This window comes from Oryzias melastigma, linkage group LG4 (assembly GCF_002922805.2).
Source record: "Oryzias melastigma strain HK-1 linkage group LG4, ASM292280v2, whole genome shotgun sequence".
Lineage (NCBI taxonomy): Eukaryota > Metazoa > Chordata > Actinopteri > Beloniformes > Adrianichthyidae > Oryzias > Oryzias melastigma.
Window position 1 is genome coordinate 15,251,789 of NC_050515.1, and position 18,677 is coordinate 15,270,465.

General features: G+C 37.2%; 1 protein-coding gene across 10 annotated transcripts in view; it reads left to right on the forward strand.

The window, feature by feature from the left end:
* sgip1a (SH3GL interacting endocytic adaptor 1a) overlaps positions 1-18,677 on the forward strand; it is a 63,682-nt gene that overhangs the window by 33,785 nt on the left and 11,220 nt on the right. For 7 of the 10 annotated variants that reach the window (XM_024278489.2, XM_024278488.2, XM_024278493.2 and 4 more), the window contains 14 exons: positions 3,172-3,235; positions 3,672-3,696; positions 4,288-4,350; positions 5,047-5,110; positions 5,629-5,801; positions 10,371-10,379; positions 11,432-11,443; positions 12,400-12,421; positions 12,536-12,626; positions 13,538-13,620; positions 16,019-16,099; positions 16,615-16,689; positions 16,802-17,581; positions 18,411-18,532. In XM_024278489.2, coding sequence (XP_024134257.1) covers positions 3,172-3,235; positions 3,672-3,696; positions 4,288-4,350; positions 5,047-5,110; positions 5,629-5,801; positions 10,371-10,379; positions 11,432-11,443; positions 12,400-12,421; positions 12,536-12,626; positions 13,538-13,620; positions 16,019-16,099; positions 16,615-16,689; positions 16,802-17,581; positions 18,411-18,532 — 1,664 coding nt within the window. The remainder of the gene's footprint in view (positions 1-3,171; positions 3,236-3,671; positions 3,697-4,287; positions 4,351-5,046; positions 5,111-5,628; positions 5,802-10,370; positions 10,380-11,431; positions 11,444-12,399; positions 12,422-12,535; positions 12,627-13,537; positions 13,621-16,018; positions 16,100-16,614; positions 16,690-16,801; positions 17,582-18,410; positions 18,533-18,677) is intronic. The other 3 variants (XM_024278494.2, XM_024278491.2, XM_036211567.1) reach the window with 3 other exon arrangements.

The following is an 18,677-nucleotide window of genomic DNA, read 5'->3' on the forward strand; positions in this document are numbered from 1 at the left end:
CCTTCCACTGAAAGCGGGCCCAGGAGAATCTGTCAATCAATACGAGATTGTCTAGTTTTTCTGAGGAATCTGATTGGTCAGTTTATAACTTACAACAAAAATATGAAAAATAAAATATTAGCAAGACCATGTTACAAATTTGTAACAGAACAGGAGTGTTTATTCTTACAAATAAAATGACTTTAATAACTGTTTATTTCTCAATAGACGTTGGATTTGGGGACTGGAGGGTACTTCCTATTTGGAATGCGAGGGAGGAGGAGTCACTCAGTCATTCAATGTTCATGTTGTGCCTTGTTGTTGTTAAGGGAAACACATGACCAGCTCCTCTGGTCATGTGACTGATGGAGTATCTCAATATGCTGTGGGCCGAGGGCACTGGAATAACTCTAATAACCAAAAATATCTAGAAATGACGCGTACACTTTTATTTCCCTCTTGTAATTACTTATTGCTTTTTTATTAGAGTAGTCAATACTAATGATGTACAGGTATCTATATTTCTATACCTTGATATTGATAGTTCCATCACTAATGCAAGTTCATATCATTTTAGGCATCCATTAAAATGTGATTTCAACCAAGGATTTAATTTAGATTACATAGAAATTGTAGGCTATTTGACTGCTGTGTCATTTGTTTGTAATGTTGTCTGCCCTGGTCTGTTGGTTTCACAGATTATGAATTGTTTAAGTTTTATCTAGAGATGCCATTTCTCCCCTTTGGCAGGTCTACAGCATAAGAACGTATCGATTCAGTGAAATATCTCGATACTTATTTATAATCAAAATTGTAGTTCAGTGTTTTACTTTTGTTCTCCACCTAAACCCGTGACCGCCAGTTGGCAGCACAGCACACTCAGCCTCTTTGAGCAGCTCTACGATCCACCAAAACAAAACAAGATGTTGAAAGAACCAGTTTGTGATGGATGCAAACCCGATGTTAACTTTGAGCCTCACAACTGTGATTATTACACAGCGAAATGAGACATGCCACTGAGTTTTAACTAAGAATGAGAACTGAACCGTAAAGCTGTGCCAAGTTGGTAGTGGTACCACTCAAAAACACATATTTAGATGCTTTGCTTCTCATGGAGGAACAATTGACACCAGACGAGAAGCATGCAGAGGTGCAATTATATATGTGAAAGGTGTTTTAATAATCAGATTAAGATTTTTCCAAGTCAAAATCTAAAAAACAAAGGTAAAATATTGTCTCTGATACTTTTTTATATATATTGTAATATGGATCGTATTGTGCCATGTGTATTTAGATATGTAAAATATCGCCAGATTCTTGCCAATACACACCACTAGTCTACAGTATATTGTTTTGTTCCTCTATGATCTGTCGGCTGCTTTTTTCTTACATTGAAAGCCAAAGAAAGGAAGAAATAGGAAATGAAACAAGCAGCTGGGATAGCAAAGAAAATATTGAAATAATCATTCTTGATTTTCTCCCACATACTGCTGTGAACCTCTACCGTCCTCATAGTGACTCATCTCAACAACTTGGAGGTTTAATGTTTAATTATCTCAGTTATAAATGTGCTGTAGTTCGCTTGGGAGCTACGGAAGACAATCATTCTGTGGAGAAACACATCTTTGGAGATAAATGGAAAAAATAAAAAAATATACTTTTGCTTTTTTTCTTTTGAAGAATAAAATCATTTACAAAAACCTATTCTAAACTCTGACCTGAATGGACATAAGTCCATAGTCAGGATTGTTTGAAATAATAGTGACCTTTGAATGAGAAAACATACAGCACAGTTTATGACATTTTTTAAATATTTAATTAATCCTATAATGCATTTTTTTCTATGTGCCAATGGTTTTAATTTCATTCCATATTTTTTTGCATTACTTATTATTTATAATCAATTATTTTTTTTAATTATGATCATAATTAAAGATGACAATCAGGTTTAGACACAAATGAAAGCCTGTAGAGGTGGAAGTTTTTGCTGTGGTGATAGACAGCAGGTGGAGGAACATCTTGAGAGGTTTAGGACTTTAGGTCAACAGTCCAGGTCATCGGGAAGTGTGGGAACGAGGTGAAGAGGTGTCTGCAACCAGAACGGGCTGAGGAAAGACTCAGGTGTGATGTGTGACCGAGTGTCAGCAAGAATGGAAAAGTGAAGAAGACTGTGGTGAGAACAGCCGTGGTGTTGGTTTGAGAAAGAGAGACAGGAAGGCGGAGCTGGAGGAGGCAGAGAGGAAGATGACGAAGGTGTGATGAGGATAGATACGATCAGGAATAAAGAATTAGAGGGACATAAAAGCAGATTGAGATCGTTTGGGCATGTTGGGAGGATGAAGCGTAGTTATATTGGTAAGAAGGAGGTCCATGGATGTAGTGAAGGAGGACATGGAGATGTTTGATGTGAGTGAGGAGGGTATAAAGGAAATGGTTAATTTGGAGGTAGTTAATTGGCTGTGGTGACCCCCAAATAGAACAATCAAACTGCAAACAAGAAGTTCAGGACTGTAGCTGCTTAGTTAAATAAAAAGTATCAATCAGACCTGGTATAAAATAAGATTTTTCTTTAAAATAAAAATATACAAGCTCAAATGTCCTTCATTAGCAATGATCTTTTTATGAATGAAAATGAGTAAAATATTGCTTTTATTTTGAAAAAATGATTCTTTTACTGTAATGTGACTAAAACAAAATGGTCACAAGAGGTGAAAAAGAGAGTTAAAGCAGCAAATCTTCACTTTTTTTCAATATGTCCCCCTTTTTCAGCAAGTTACCTCATAACCTTTATTTATCTGGCATCTTTCATGCACAAACCCAGTGTATAGAATATTAAAGAAATACAAAAATATTCAGCAGCAATAGCACAGCAAGAAAGTCCTGGAGATATATAAAAATAGAAATTTCCGCTTGAAAGCATTTTCTATTAAATGGAGATTAAAATGAGGGAATACTCTAAGGAGTATCATTTGAGAGTTCCCATTAAAAACTACTACTAGTGTTTCTGTTTGTGTCATTAACACGAGTTATCAATGAAAATATGTTCTTTAATCCCAAAGAGACTGAAGCTCATCCTCTCACAGTATCTTCCCTTAAAGCCACTTACTCTTCTGTTCAGTCGTGCCTTTTGGTTTGCTTGTGGAAAAACTCTTTATTATTAATTGAACCTTTTTACTCGTTTTGTCTTCACAGGATTAAAAAAACGTACAAGGAAGGCCTTCGGGATACGGAAGAAAGAGAAGGACAATGACTCCACGTAAGTCTTCCTCTGATTGTTGGTTTTTTGCAAAACTGATAGAGAAAATATGAATGGAAGCATTCCTCTTGAGCAAACAGTCTAATTAGTTATACATAAGGCCGATATATATATATTTTATTATTATTATTATTGGCGAGTTTAAAGTCTTATAGTATGATGCTTAATTGTAGTATTTAAGATGCATATGTAGTTCATTGTTTAAATAATAAAACCTGCTGAATTTTCTCTACATTGAAGTTAAGATGGTTTTTAGATTATTGAAATTGCATTAGTCTCATCAGCTTTATTTCAAAGTGGCTGTTGATTTGAAAGTGAATAAAAGTGTCAGTTTAACTGTTTGGTGGATTTTCAAAATAACAAAAAAAAAAAAAACATCTTGACTAAGGCATTTAAAAAGTGTTCTTTCTTCTCTCTTTCCCGGTTTTCCTCACAGAGGGTCCCCAGACCGAGACGGGGGTGTAAGTACTACAAAGTATTTCAATGTTAACACAAGGGGAAAAAATCCCTCAGTGGTTATCTGTGGATCAGGTGACAGAACAGCATGAATGAAAGGCAAATTATCCACTTTTTTGTCTTTTTGCTTGCCAGGAACCCCAAGAGGTTGAGTCGGTACTAAACTCTTTGAGTACACTAGTAAATAGAGTTGTGTGTTCGGTTCAGTAGGAGGTAGAAATTGATCATAGTTTCAGTAGCACCATTTCTAAGGCTTTTGGGGGGGAAAAGCTGCACTGAGATTCTGGAGTCCCATTCAAAACTTAAACTGCTTTAGTGTAAGCTTCTTTGTGTAGTTTGGTGCATAGTTCCTGACCAGTTTCCTTGTGAACTTTACAAAATTGTACAATTGTTGGCATTAATAAAATCTTTACTTTTATGTTGCATTTATTAAAGAACAATTTAAAGAAAATGTTTAGTCTGGCTTGTACGAATAATAACTAGAGGACACTGAGATTTAAAAGGTGCAAACGTTGCATAGAAAGTAATAAAACTGTATAATACTGTATGTCTTTATATCAGTGATGGAGATTTTATAGAAACTGTGTTTTTCTCAGTCCCAGAAGAAGACAAATGGGGCCCCTAATGGCTTCTATGGAGATATCGACTGGGACAGATATGTAAGTAAGAATATGATATTATTATTCAATCTTATTTTTAAACATTATTTAGCTTCACCTGCAAGTTATATTTTAAACGGCAAGTTTGCTTTAGACTTGTTGTGTTGCTGTCCTGTACAGGTGGCATCATAAAATAATTTTTGAGATATCAGTAAAAATGTCTGTACTGTAAATTGAATTTGTTGCCTTTATTGTGATGATTGCAGCTAAACCACATGCATACAGATAGGAAATTATCATAGCATGATTTTTGTTTACCAAATATTCTTTTTAAATCAAACCTCTGTATTTGATCATTTTGCATTCTTTACTTATTTTAAATTTTGAAAATGATATAACAAAAATATTGTGTTCCTTTTGATACTACTTGAGTATTTTGCACACATTTCCAGTGATCCTGACGTCTGCAATACTTTGCAGATCTTGACATCTGCAAAGTATTGCAGACGTCAGGAAATGTTTTTAAATGTGCAAAAAAAAAATTAAGTAGTCAATCTTTTTTGCAGATGCTTAAATATATTTTTACAGCCGGGGATTGTTTGGACAAATTGGTTTTGCAAAAACACAAAATGATTCTGCACTTGCTAGTGTTTTTGCATTTAAAAAAACAACAATTTGTATTTGTGATCATTATTTTTTGCGATTGAAAACTGTGTATAAAAGCAATAAAATGATATGTGAGTCACTCCATTGCAGAATTCTCCTGAGGTGGATGACGAGGGCTACAGTATCAGACCTGATGAAGAATCTGAGGAAGGAGATATCCTTGACACGGCATCATCCCTTATTGTTTTACATCTTTTTTTTCTTTTAAGTGTTATGAAATTATCTTTTTTTAGTGCATTATTGTCACTTAAATGTATTTTTTCTAGCCATGTAGATCACATAATCCAGAGTTTTGAATAAACAATTTTAAAAATCTGACAGAACTGAAGAAATATGTCTTTTTAAACAAAATTTGACAAAATAAAAATAAATTTCAGACAAAACTGTTCAAAATGTCAGACAAATAATGTGATATTTCAATTGGTAAACATTACATGAGCAGAAAGCTTTAGAAAAGCTTTTATACATACATATGTGATGTGTAGAAGTAACCAAACGTTTCTTAAAAAAAGTAGCAGGATTTCCCTCATGCAGATATTGACTGATAGTATTTGTTTCCTTACTTTTAAAAAAAAGCCATAATAATAACTTAGTATAATAAATTTGAAAGAAGAATGCTTTTATGTGAGCATTTTATGTGAAGTGTTGACTTCCTTGACCTTGCCCTCCTACTTGTCGCAAAGGCCCATTTCTTCTCTTCTGATGAGTCAGAGGAGGATGAGGATCGCAGAAAGAAATTCAAGATCAAGATCAAGCCTCTGCTGGCTGATCATGTGGTGTCAGAGCCGTCGGTCGATGTGCTCAAGGCCTCCATAGGCAACATAGCTCTGTCCCCGTCTCCTCTGGTGAGTAGCCCTGACGTCACCACCTTCTCATTTACAGGGACACCTGTGTAATTGTGGGATGTGCAGATGACTCCTGCTGCTCTTCCACACCTCTATATTTATTACAGTAGCTAGGATTAGTGCACAAATGTTGATGCTTGGTTGTTGATACAGAGAAGGAAAATAAAACATTGAGTAATATTAGAAAATTGGAAGTGTTTGGTAAAAATGTATGAAAAGATTTATTGCAAAATTACTCATTTTTCAAAAACACAAAATTTAGTAACATTTTTTTTCAAATGCCCCTTTTTAAATTATCATGTTAAAAAACAATCTCTTTTTAAATTGCTTCAATGTTAAAACACCAGAATTTGCGACCCAAGAATAGTTTTTTTTTTTGGATCATAAGAGTAGAAAAAACCCCCCATTTTTTTAAAGATTCAGCTGACTCAAATTTCACAAATTTTAACATTTTTTGCTATTTCTACAGTGTATTTTTTTCATTGTAATTTTTCCTCAATTTATATATTTTGTTTTGTTGAAAAAATTGTCATAATTAATCACAATTCTCGTAAACTAGAATCTAATTCACTTCAACCTAAATTAATAAAGTAAATAAATTATGAATTAAATTCATTAGTAATAAATTAGTAATATTTTAGCTTTTAGTGTTTAAATCAAAGGATGAAAACATAGCTTTAGAACTTATGATGTTGATATATTTTAATTTGCAGATTGGTTGTTCCCTACTGTAAGGAGGAAACACTGAATGCATCCTCAGATGATAAATCCTGTCGTTGGATTTGCTCCTGTTTGCAGCAAAACATCTTTTCTGTATTAACAGTCTAACTTTAACATTCCACACTTACATTTTCACACCGTAACATGCTGCCAAATGATGAATTTGTGGCTTAAAAACTGGGAGCAAACCTCACACATATGCTCAAAACTAACAGTCATGTGAGAAAACAAGGACAGCCATGAAATGTTGGTGCAACACGCCAAGCGCAAACATTTAGTAGATACTTACTCAGCATTTTGAATGACCTTTGCCCTTTCAAAACCTCAGACTTTTTTTTTACTGGCTGTTGAGGGGAAAGTGAGCTGTGAGAGGCCTTTAGAAAAAGATTGTAGCAGTCTGTGGGACTGGTAAGGGGGTTCAATTAAATTATGAAACCGACCATCCTACTGAACAAGTGGAGAGATATTCAAATGACCATTTAGTTCACCTTCAGAACTGACCCCTGGATGCTAAAAGAGGTCTCAGCAGCAGGTTTTAGCTGTTGTTGCAGTAAAAGTGCAACCGTTTAAATAAAAAAATGACTGTTTTATTACATGAGAGCTGTTTTGCATATTTTTCTCAGTGCAAATTTGCATTTTTTTTAACAGACCACTATGTTTTGGGTCCTGATTGGCCTGATTGGTCAGTCTCCTCCTTGTTGTGTCTCCTATATAGAATGCGTTCACTTTGCAAAGTCGACACAAATCATTGATCGTGAGGAGATCTTTGTTTTCATTCTATAAACTCTATTCATTTTTCTGTGAAGGCTTAGGAGTTTAAACAAGACAGAAAAGTGAAATGTTAATGCCTTTCTGACAAGTTTGTATAAAGTGTCAGGGGTTATTTTTAGAACCGATAAACAAGGGAACGCTGTATCATGTTCTGAACGACAAAGCTCAGGCCTTCTGGAATAATATTTATTAGACAAATTAGTCCAAAATTCATTTGTTTGGACCTCAAAACAGAGGGAGTGAACCAAAGGTGGCATTCTAGAAAAAAAAAGAGCCTCATACCAACCCTGAAGCATAGAGGTGGAAGTATCATGGTTTGGCGCTGTCTTGCTGCTACAGGACCTGGTGAGCTCACCGTCGTAGAACCCACAGAGAATGCTTCTTAAGAAACATGAGTCAGAAAGATAAAGCAGCTGTAGACAAACTGGACAACCTAACTCAAAAAAGGCATAAAACCATCCAAATGCATCAAGAAGCGGCTACAAATTAAGAAATGGAGGTTCCTAAAATAGGCAAATGCTATATCTGGTTGATAATGATAAAATGAACTAAAGAATCCCACAAAACCCTTAAAATGCCTCACAGATTAAACAATTCTAGATTTAAGAGTGGAGTAGACTTGTCTCAGACTGATGTCAGAGATTGCAGTTATTTTGATTAAAGACAGTAACACCAGCTTAAGAGTTAAATTACTGTTAAAAATTCTTGCAAAGCACACAGGATCCATGGGGTTGTATTAATTTTTTTCTCATGACTGTAGCAGCACTGAATAAGAAATGCAAAGTTTGAGACGAAACAGGAAGGAAGTGAACAATATCTTTAGTAAAAATGTCTGCTGGTTCAATTGCCGACTCACTGCAGTCACTGTAGTTTAATAACCCTGAACCACATGAAGACTACATGACTGACTCTGTATCCTGAGGTTTCATATGTACAGTTTTAGCACACAGTTTTCTCCAATGTCAAAAGGTTTTTTCAATGACCAGTATGTCTGGTTTGACACCCTGTCTGGAATTTCATATCACGTCTCTTTCCTGGGAGGGGTCAGCCAGTTTAGGTTTCATGCAGCTAATATGTTGTGAGACTCGGTCAGCGCCATTGTGACTTTTGCTCTCTGCATAAAAACCTTTAATCTATTGGTTAATGTCCCACTTCCAAGGAAGCAAACGCTCTGCTGCTCAAAAACCTGTAAAACTCTTGTTCAAATGCATTCAACTCAGTTAGGAATTCCTACTACAGCTGGACATAACGTTCACACTGAATGTCATTAGCATTTCGGCTCTCCTGCAAAATTTTATCCTTTCCTGTCTTTTCCGCTGCTGTGTGTTCTCCAGACGGGACAGTTAGCTTAGGTGTCCCCCTTAAATAATTCACGTAGGAAAGTGGGCACAATGAACTTATGTTACGATCTAGAATACAATGAGATTACTTGTGGTCATTTGAGATCTGGCCTCAATAATTTAATCCTACTTTGGTGTGTTCGTCCTGTGCCTGTGTCAGCCTGATCAAGTGTGAAGCTCTTTTCATGCTGTGTGCACATGTAGCAAGCTTTGTATTTAATAAACACAACACATCACATCACAGGTTTGCATGGTTGTAAGAGCCTGGAGGGGTTCTGTTTTCTCACTTTTTAACTAAAGATGTCATTACTAAACAATATTGCATTTTTAACCTCCTAATTACTATTGGGGGAAAAATGTCCATTCTAATCTTTGTGAAAACTACAGTTCCCAGACTTAAACATTTATTATAATTGAAAGGACCAAAATGTTCTCTATAGATGCCAAAGGGAGTTAATAGAGTACTATAATGTGGTTGAGAGATATTCAGGTTTAGATGCGTTTGCATTTCTGGTAGTCAGGAGAATACAATCGGCTCTTGCCTTGTATTCAGTTACCAGTAAATTTCTCTGCCAGACATTTTCCGAGTCTTGAAAAATATAAACAACAGAGGAACAAAAGCCACTATAAATAGCCTACTTTCTGCATGCAAGCATTACTTAGCATAAATGATGTCTTTACATTCTCCCACCATGTATTTTAAAAGCTTTTAAATACTGTTTATACTAGGAGTGTGTTGGCAAGAGTCTGTGGTACAATACGTATCGCGATACCCAGCTCACGATACAATATGTATATATCTCAATACTGTACAGAATGATTTTTCACATATTGTTGAAGAGTTTAAAGACCTCTTTTAAGTGCTGTTTATTTCCAAAATATCTAAGTATAGCTTATTCAGTAAAACTAGGGGGTATATTGGCGAGAGTCTGGCGATACAATACGCTTCACGATATCTGACACACGATACGATATGTATCATGATATATCATAAATTGTCCCAGAACAATTTTTTACTACTTTTTTAAAGAGTACGACTTTAAAAAAAAAAAGACCTCAACTTGAGTATTAATTCATTGTGGTATAATGGTAAAATCAATTATATCTAATGATCATAACATTAAGCACTGCATCTTATATACAAGTTGCTTTTACCCAAGCAAATTCATGGTGCTTTTATTTTGGTAAATTAACAAACATTTGTTTTAAAAAGGGAACAATCAATATTGTCTGATTTCCACAACAAAATACTTTTCAATAAAAATAAATAGAATGAATCTACCTTAACTAATAAGGTTCTAAAATGTATGAAAAAAAAGTAAAATGCATAAATAATTAGTTAAATATTGCCTCTTTAGCATTTTAAATCAAAACAAATATCACCAAATGAAATATCCTGGTATATCGCCAAATAATTTTTTCTCTAGATCCCTAGTATGTACCCAACACCCAAATTATGAATAGCAAAACAGCTAAAATACAATTTCATAGATTATAATTTCTTTATTTTTAATAATATGGTCATGACAATACAGATTAGAAGCTTACTTTACCCCTAATTGTCTTATATGATGTCACTTTGCACAGAGGCTTTATTTTGCTGCCATTAAAACTTTTTCTTGTCTGGTCTTCTAACCATTTTTCTTTGTTTTTGCCTTTTTTTAAACCTCTCTAATTAATTATTTTTCCTATTACTTTTTTTGTGACTTGCTGCCTAAAATGATGCTAACCTCTGTAGAGGACTCCGGTAAGCCTCTGCTATTTTCAGTTTGTATTCTTAGCACTGATTCTGTTTGCTTTCTTAGAAAAGAGTTGGTCGTGTCAGTGTTTTTTAACTTAAAGCAACCATTCACCTTGCATGTGTGGAAACCGTAAGCTTGCTTTTCTGTGCTTTTTAGAGTTTTCCACCAACTACAACGTCTCAAATCTGATTTTGATTAGTTGTGGAATCTCGAGGCTGCAGGTCTCAGTCTAGATAACAAGATTACAAGCAGTCTGGGGTACAAGGGGCGGTCAAGTTGAGTTTAAATTTTAGAAAAATCCCTTAGGTGACCATTTCTCTTGATTATCTGCATCTTAAAGTGAAATACTCATATTTGTAATGCAAACATCTCTTTTTTTATGAAGTTTTCCCTTTTTTGTAACAGTGTCTCCTTTTATGTGGTTCACACTATGTGAAACATTTACACCAAAGACCAATGCTAGTCCCTAAAGGATGTCGTGAGAATCTGAGGGCTTTGTAATCTTCTTCCTGTTTACATCCAGCACCGCAGCAGCTATTGGTTCCCTCAGCATGCACTGCAGCGGTGCCCTTCCCCACTCTAACCAATGGGAGAAGCCCTGCCTCTGACAAGCTCCTCCCACCGTTGCATCACTTTAATCACTCATGGCTCACTGCACAAGTGGAGCAAGCACAAGAGTGTGAGGGATAAAGGGGGAGAGGGTCTATGGGAGGGAGGTGGACACAAACAGATGAAGAGATTTCAGTGGAAATTACAGCCACCAAGGGGGCAGATGGAGGCAGAATGAAGAGAAACTCAAAGGGATTAGGTGGGAAAATAACAGTTCTAAAATGACCATAAGCATAAATAAGTCGGCGGAGTTGAGAGAGAACTGATTAAAGCCTCCCCATGTGACATACTAAATAAGTTGTGACATCACAATACAAGTATTTTCACCTTTTTCCTTCATTTTTCAGCTATTTCAGTCACTCTTTTTCTAGTACATAAACTGTCTGCTTTACTGATTTGTCACTCTCTGATCAGGTATCTCTTCTCTCTTCCTTTTTGCTGGTCACAGAGACGTAGCCCGGTAAGTCTCCTTCCGTCTTCCTGGGATTAGAATAAATACATGGCTTCCTGTGTTGCTTGCTTCTACACTTCATCCTTTGCTTTGATTAAATCAAATCCGATTGGGCTTTCATCGTCTGGATATTGCAGGTTTTTTTATGTTTCCCTTAAAGTATTTTTCCCCCAAAGAAGGGAAGAAAAAAAACTGTTTCGAATTCTGGAAGTTCGTGTGTGCTTCTGTTCTTGTTTTTCTTTAACTCTGACACAAATTTGCATTTTTGGAAGCCGGCTCTTTTGATGTCTCATTTCAGTCACTTCGCATTACGTCTCTCCTTCTGCTCCAACCTCCGTCCCTCCACTCACTCTCTCGACTTACGTGCCTTTACCTCTCTCCTAGCTTCTTGTATCAGTTTTGCTGCAAATCCATACTTTCTGTTCAGAAAAAACAGCTCCGAGGGGCAATAATGATTGTGGTGGCTCTCCGTGATCTAAATCTCTTTCTCTTTGATGGTTTTTCACACTCCAGCTTCTTCTAATTCACACTTCCTGTGGTGCCGAGTGACTTTTTTATCCCTTCAAAGCATGCACTTACAGCTGTCTTCATCACCGTTAAAGCCACAGCACCACAAAACTCACTATTTCTGACTCATTTAAGACTAACAATGTTATTGACATCAAATAATGTTAGCAAAATCTGTCATATGGCTTTAGAACTGTTGGTTTTGTCTTTTTTTTTTCTTTTGAAGGATCCTCAACAAGATGCTCTATTTTGCAGACAGACTCGGAGGTCATTTAATAGTCTTTTGGACTTGTCAGATCAGATTAAATCAACCTAAGGCTGAGGCTGATCTTGCGCCCTTTACAACCAAGCAGAATCAATTGTATCCATCTTCACGGCACTCTGTTGTCTCAGTTTCAGTTTCTTGTACAGGAGTGTAGGGTTTGTATTGAACTTTTTCTGTTCTTCCCCTTTCACAGGGATTAAAAGGAAACACATCTGGTAAGCATCGCAGTTGTTGCACCTGATTCTGTGCACTCGTTTGACAAAACTATTGATCTGGAAGAGAGTGATGGCCGTTCTCCTTTGGTTGATGAGCTGGATTTGTTCTCCCAGGTGAGGAGATTGCAAGACCGAGGCGTGTTGCTCCTGCCCCTGTGATTTCTGCACCAGCTCCAGCCCCAGCTCCACCCCCACAGCCCCCCAGGTGTGTAACACACTCGTTGCTCTGTGCAAAGTGATGCATCTGTATTACAGCAAGACATCTCTGTTATACTAATTTAAGTAATTTACTCAACAGTGGAGCACTACTGCTCTTAAAATCCCACTTTGATCATCTTTTGATCTATTTTAAAATCGTCACTGCTGTGTTTGGATAATGTTTATAACATTTTTAGGCACAATTGAAAAACCTGTGTCGTTTTCTTAGACGTAGTTTCTGCAGTGGTTCATCAGAGATATGCGTCTAAGTCATTTCCCATCATCCCTTACCGTACAACAAAAATGGCGCCCAATATTGGAGCTGTGGAGCCATAGTTTTGAGCCAGATGCCAGAAAAACAAAAACATACATGGATTTATTTGTCTCCAAGTGGATGCATCAGAATGCAGTGGAGCAGCTTGTGCCTGTAGGATCTATGTCCCTGCAATATGCCTTTTCCAATGGCATTTTTTCATGATTCACAATGATTTGATTAAATCAATTCATTGAAATTTAATATTAAGATTAGTTTTCACTATATATGTCTGCCATTATGAGAGAAATGCAACAAGAACATGTTAAAAACACACACAAAGTGGGGAAGAATAAAGAAATTGAAGAATTGAAAGAGAAAGATACAACTAGTAAATATATTAAAAAAAAATCTATATTTATTAAAATAAATAAACAGAAACATAATTTTGATCAGAGTGGGTCTCTAAGATTTCACTGTCTTTAGATAATTTTTTTTATTATTATTATTTAAAGATCAAAGTTAAATTTAATGTTAGTTTTGGAACATATTTGCCATTTCTTCAGCCTTAGATATATGTGGGTTGTGATGAAAAATCCCATTAATGTCCTTTTTGTGGAATCAATGAATAGCTTCACAGGATTTTCCTCCACTTCCCTCTGCAGACAGCAAACACCGGTCTCTGAAGACTCCTCAACCTTATTCGGGCCTCCTTTAGAAACAACCTTTGGAGAGGAGAAAGTTGAAGGTAATTCTCTCTGAATTCTCGTGTTGACTGCAGCTGCTCGTCTCAGATTATCTCTGCTGCAGTCTTTCTGGCTTCTTCAGCTCCTCTCTCCTATTTCAATCGTTTTCTGTTGGTCTGGATTTGCTCTGTCTGTTCCTGCTGAGGTCAAAGTTGAAGTGGTTCCTCTCAGATTTGGTTCATGCGCGCAGACTTGTATCAATGTCACGAGCTCAGCTCGATGAGCTGTCACTATCTTACACTCGACTCTGCTGGATTAAGTGATGGAGGCTGTTTAAGGGCCCCGGTGTTACATAAGTGTCATCACAGGCATAACAAAGGTCGACTCGCCTTAAACATCCCTTTAAAGATTAATTCAGACAAGTATTCCAGTACTGGGCTTTCTATTTTCACAAGATGTTAACATCACAGGTGAGCCTCAGAATAAACTGTCTGGACATAAAACTGAGTCAGAGTTGAGATTCAGTCTGCATTGTAATTAGTTTACAACAACGAATGGTTTTAAATAAATATTACATTACAAAGATTTCAGTTAAACCCTGTCTTCAGCTAACATATAATGTGAACAAAATTACACATTTTTTTGTATTATAAATTGAAAGTTTTGGCTTATGAATTTAATTTATTTTCCTGTCAGGATCATATATTTTTTATTGAATTTGAATATTAATTTATCAAGAAAGTGACACTGCACATTACTGAACATTTAAAAATGTAAACATGCCAGATTTTAGCCCTAGGCTAATTTCCATCTGCAGTCCCCTGGTAGAGTGATGTTATGGAAGAACTAAAACACAAATCTAGTCAATATGTGGAATTCAAAGACTATTGGTACTTGTGGGGGAGGAGGTCTCCCAGTTTGCTACTTGGACTTTAAGTTTTGATCTCTACACTCACAAAAAGTGTCTTTTCTGTCATTCAACCTTGATTAAAGATTTTTAAACTTGCAAAGTCAAACCTCAAATATCTATTTTCACAAATGTTGTTGAAGGATTTTTCTTCAAAGGTAGCTCTGAGAAAGACTTCCAAATTAGATGGACTGTTTGTCACACAGGAGGTGCAGTTATTTTGCACACAGATAAATAAAAAATTTACTAAAAACTTTTTTGGGGAAAAGGCTAAGACCTGGTGCTGCAGAGTAAAAACAGTAAAGACCATCCAAAATGTCAGCAGCAAGTACTTTATAGAGCTGCGGTTAAGTGGAAATGTATCTCTGCTATTCTCCAGTTGATCGTAAAGGTTTTTTCTTAGTTCATGAGAGAAAAAAATCTCTGTCAGTGTTTGCAAATTGTAATTTGTATAAAATAAGCTTTAAATATAAAACATTAAAGCAGGATAAAAAAAATATCTGGAAACTAGTGAGAATAAAGAAAAAAAAATTATACTGTGAAATATGAGTCTTACTTTAGGCTTGAATAGATAAATATGTGAAAATACCTGTGAAGTATTAATAAGCTATATAAAAATCCATTGATCTGTGGACTGTGATCCCTACAGAGGAGAGCAGAAATATCCTATGCACATGATTTAACTTTGAAAGTATTACCCAAACAGTTGGTTGTTAGCAGCTCATGAATTCACTGTTTTCGTCAGTCATTTTTACCTGTTTGAACCAGGAAAAAAGGAATTCTGATGAGGTTATGTCCACAGGATTGATCAAAAAAAGGCTGTCTCTAGTCTGTCCAGCATTTCTTTAAGATCTCACTAAAACTAAAAAAGCAAGCTGTGAAGTTCCAGTTGTTTGTATAAACTACCACTGTTCACAACTTCACAGAACTAAAACTACTAAACTTGAATTAGACCAGATGTCTGCAACTTTTAACACTTAAAGAGCCATTCAGGTCTATTACTCACTGACCACAACCCATTGGGAGCCACAAAGTTTCACTTCACCTTTTAGGAAAATACAACTAATGTGTTTTTTCTGTTCTTGCTACTACTATGATAAATAAAAAGGAACTGTTTTTTTTGTATCAATAAAATATAAACATAAAGAGAAAATAGCCTTCTCTCAAAATATGAAATAATTTACAACTTTTGAGAGACGTTCACATGTCTTCCTTTCAAAATAAAAGGCACCCCAAACCACAATGAACCATCTCAATGCAGTAAATGTAGCAGTAGGTTGTGTGATGCCAGTTTATGTTACTATTTTTAAATCTAACAAATCTGAATTAAGTGACCCTTATCATATTTTTAATCATAAGGCACACTTGTATTGAAAATAGAACTCTGCCTTGTGCCTTAAACTGACCTCCATCTGATTTAAATGGCGCTCAAAGATCTGTCAAATTGTTTTAGTTTAACTTGTAATAACATTTAAGCACCAAAGAACTGGAAACCAAAGTCTTTTGTTTCTAATGTCCTTCGTATGACCTTCTCTGTCCCCTCCTGAACGTAGTGGTTCTTTCTGAGTCTGATGTGTGGGGGACTCCTCTCCCAGAGCCTGACTCTTCTTTGACCAGATTCTTTCCTGCAGGATGTAAGTTTTAGAATTCCCTGTGCCCATCTCCCTGGAATGACTGCACAGAGCCATCAGCTCACCTCATCAACCTCTTCAGACGTGCAGCCCTGATTTTTTTTAAATCGTTTATAACCAGCCCTCCATCTGTTTGATTTCATCATTTGTCTTAAAACAACACAGTGGGGATCACTTGCTGTGTTGTTTCTCCCTAAACATATTCCTGTTCCTTGCTTTCATTTCGCCCCCCCTCCCTTGCAGCCATCCTGTCACATCTGGCATGGTGGTGACTGCACTGTGCCGTGCTGTGATGCATGATGGATGATTGGAGCTTTCCCTCTAAAGAGGCTGTATTTGGATTCATAAAATGCTCAAATCATGTTGGGATGTTTTGCACTTTGTTCTCTTTTGCGAAGTCTGCTAAATTTAGCCTTGTTATCTTCCATGCATTGCTTCACTGTTTCTCTTAATGACCTCTCATAATTACCTGTGATGCCTTAGAGTGATGCAGTATTGATCTTGCATTGTCATTTCAGCTCCTCCCCCACTTCCACCCAAGAATGTCCCAACCTCCCCCCCAGCGAGTGGAAGTCCCTCTGCAGATAATACTGGTGAGAAAATCATTTTTGATTAAAAAAAAAAAAAAAAAAAAAATTACCCACATTTTAATGTATTCTGGATTCTGAACGCTTAGCCGTTGATCTGCTGTGTCCTCTGTTGCAGAAGCGCTGACAGAAGCAGATGGCTCCGCCCGGAAGTCATCCATAGCTGACTTGGACAACATCTTTGGACCAGAGCAGGCTCCCCCTGCTGGCGAGGAAACAAGTGACTCCTCCTGGATCTGCTTTAGTGAACAGCCCTCTGAAAAACCTCCTGTACCAAAGGATGCCGCACCTCCGCTACCCTCATCACCTCCTCCACCAGAGGAACCAGCACCTCCTCCACCACCAGCCTCCCCGCCTCCACCTGAATCTCCTGCTCCTCCTCTGCCAACATCGCTCTCTTTTCCTGAGGAAGCTGCGCCGTCGCTCCCCTCCCCACCCACAAAGCAAGAACCCACGCCTCCCCTACCCACCTCCCCGCCTCCTTCAGAAAAACCCGTATCACCTCCCGCCTGTTCCGGCCCCTCCACACCAGAGGACAGAAACCCACCTGCTCCTGCTCCAAAGGAGCTTGCCTCACCCTCCGCCTCTTCCCCTCCGCTTCCCAACTCACCCGACAGCGTCCCTCCAGCGTCCGTCCCCAAAGCAGACACTCCTCCGGCAGAAACTCCCCCTTCTGAAGAACCAACGGCCCATCTGGTTTCACCACCACCGGTCCCCTCGCAAGAAGAACATTCCAAGAACACAGACGCCCCTCAACCAAAAGAGGAGGAAGAGGTCACATCGCCTAAGGACACCTCCCAGGAAGCTCGGAGTTCACCTCCACCACCTCCTCCTCCAACATACCGTGCAGTGGTCTCCTCTCCGGGTCCCACGTCTACGCCTAGTGGTACAAACAGTGGTAGGTATCTAGTGCAGACTCGCCTGAAAACAGTTTTCCACTTCTTTCTGTCAGTTAACATGTTCATATTAATTATTGGTGAAATTTCATCACCTCAAAGGGTGTTTTGAGACTTTGCATGGATGAAATTGCGATTACCAAATGAGATGTTAACATGTTAAATGTGATGAAACAAACATCACTTGTGAAGGCAAAAGTTTATCCTGGAGCATCTACAGTGTTTTAATGACAAATACCAGGACATCAACATGAATATATGAAAAAGAAAACAATTGACCTAAATTCTAAACCTTTAAAACAATCACTAGAATTATGTAAAGCACTCTCCTTTGATGACTGTGAACAGAAATAAAGAAGTGCTATTCATTCAAGTCCCACTCCAATCATTGGATCTATTGTAAAGCGTTCCCAGTGGTCTTTTAACTATGAATATAATATTTCTTGCCAAAACAAAATAAGAGCAACAGGAATTAATCAGAAATTTGCCTCTGAATTGTGGACACGAGTGTTGATGGGACGTAAGCCTGCTCTAATGTCCCATCATCCCTTTGTTTACACTATCCTACTAGCTTGCAGCAACCCCAATTTAACATTTTGGTGCAACAAAAATGGCGAGCAGTATCTGAGATATCCAGCCGTGATATTGTTTTATTTTTAAACACAATTTTCATTGGTGGATCTTTAACTTGCGTTGCTGTTCAAGCTAATAAGATTCAATAAATCAATTTTAAAAGTATCCGAAAGAGGGCAGCTCAATGTGTTGGTACTTTAACTGTGTGACAAAAACTGTCATAATAAAAAAGTTGTTAAGGTCCAATTTTTTTTTCAGGTTCATCTTCACCTGTTCGACCTTCCACCCCATCATCAGGAAGTCCAGCTCCACCTCCACCTCCCCCCCGCCCACCATCAAGACCGAAACTTCCTCCAGGAAAGCCAACAGTCGGTGATGCGGTAAGATGTTTCTAATTTTTTGTTTTTAATTCTTAAAATATGCCACATTTATTTTGTCAATGGCATGTGGATTTGTACGGAGCCCCTAAACAGACACCGAAGTGAAGACAATTTCAAATAAAAAAAAATAAAAACTTTTTTTTTT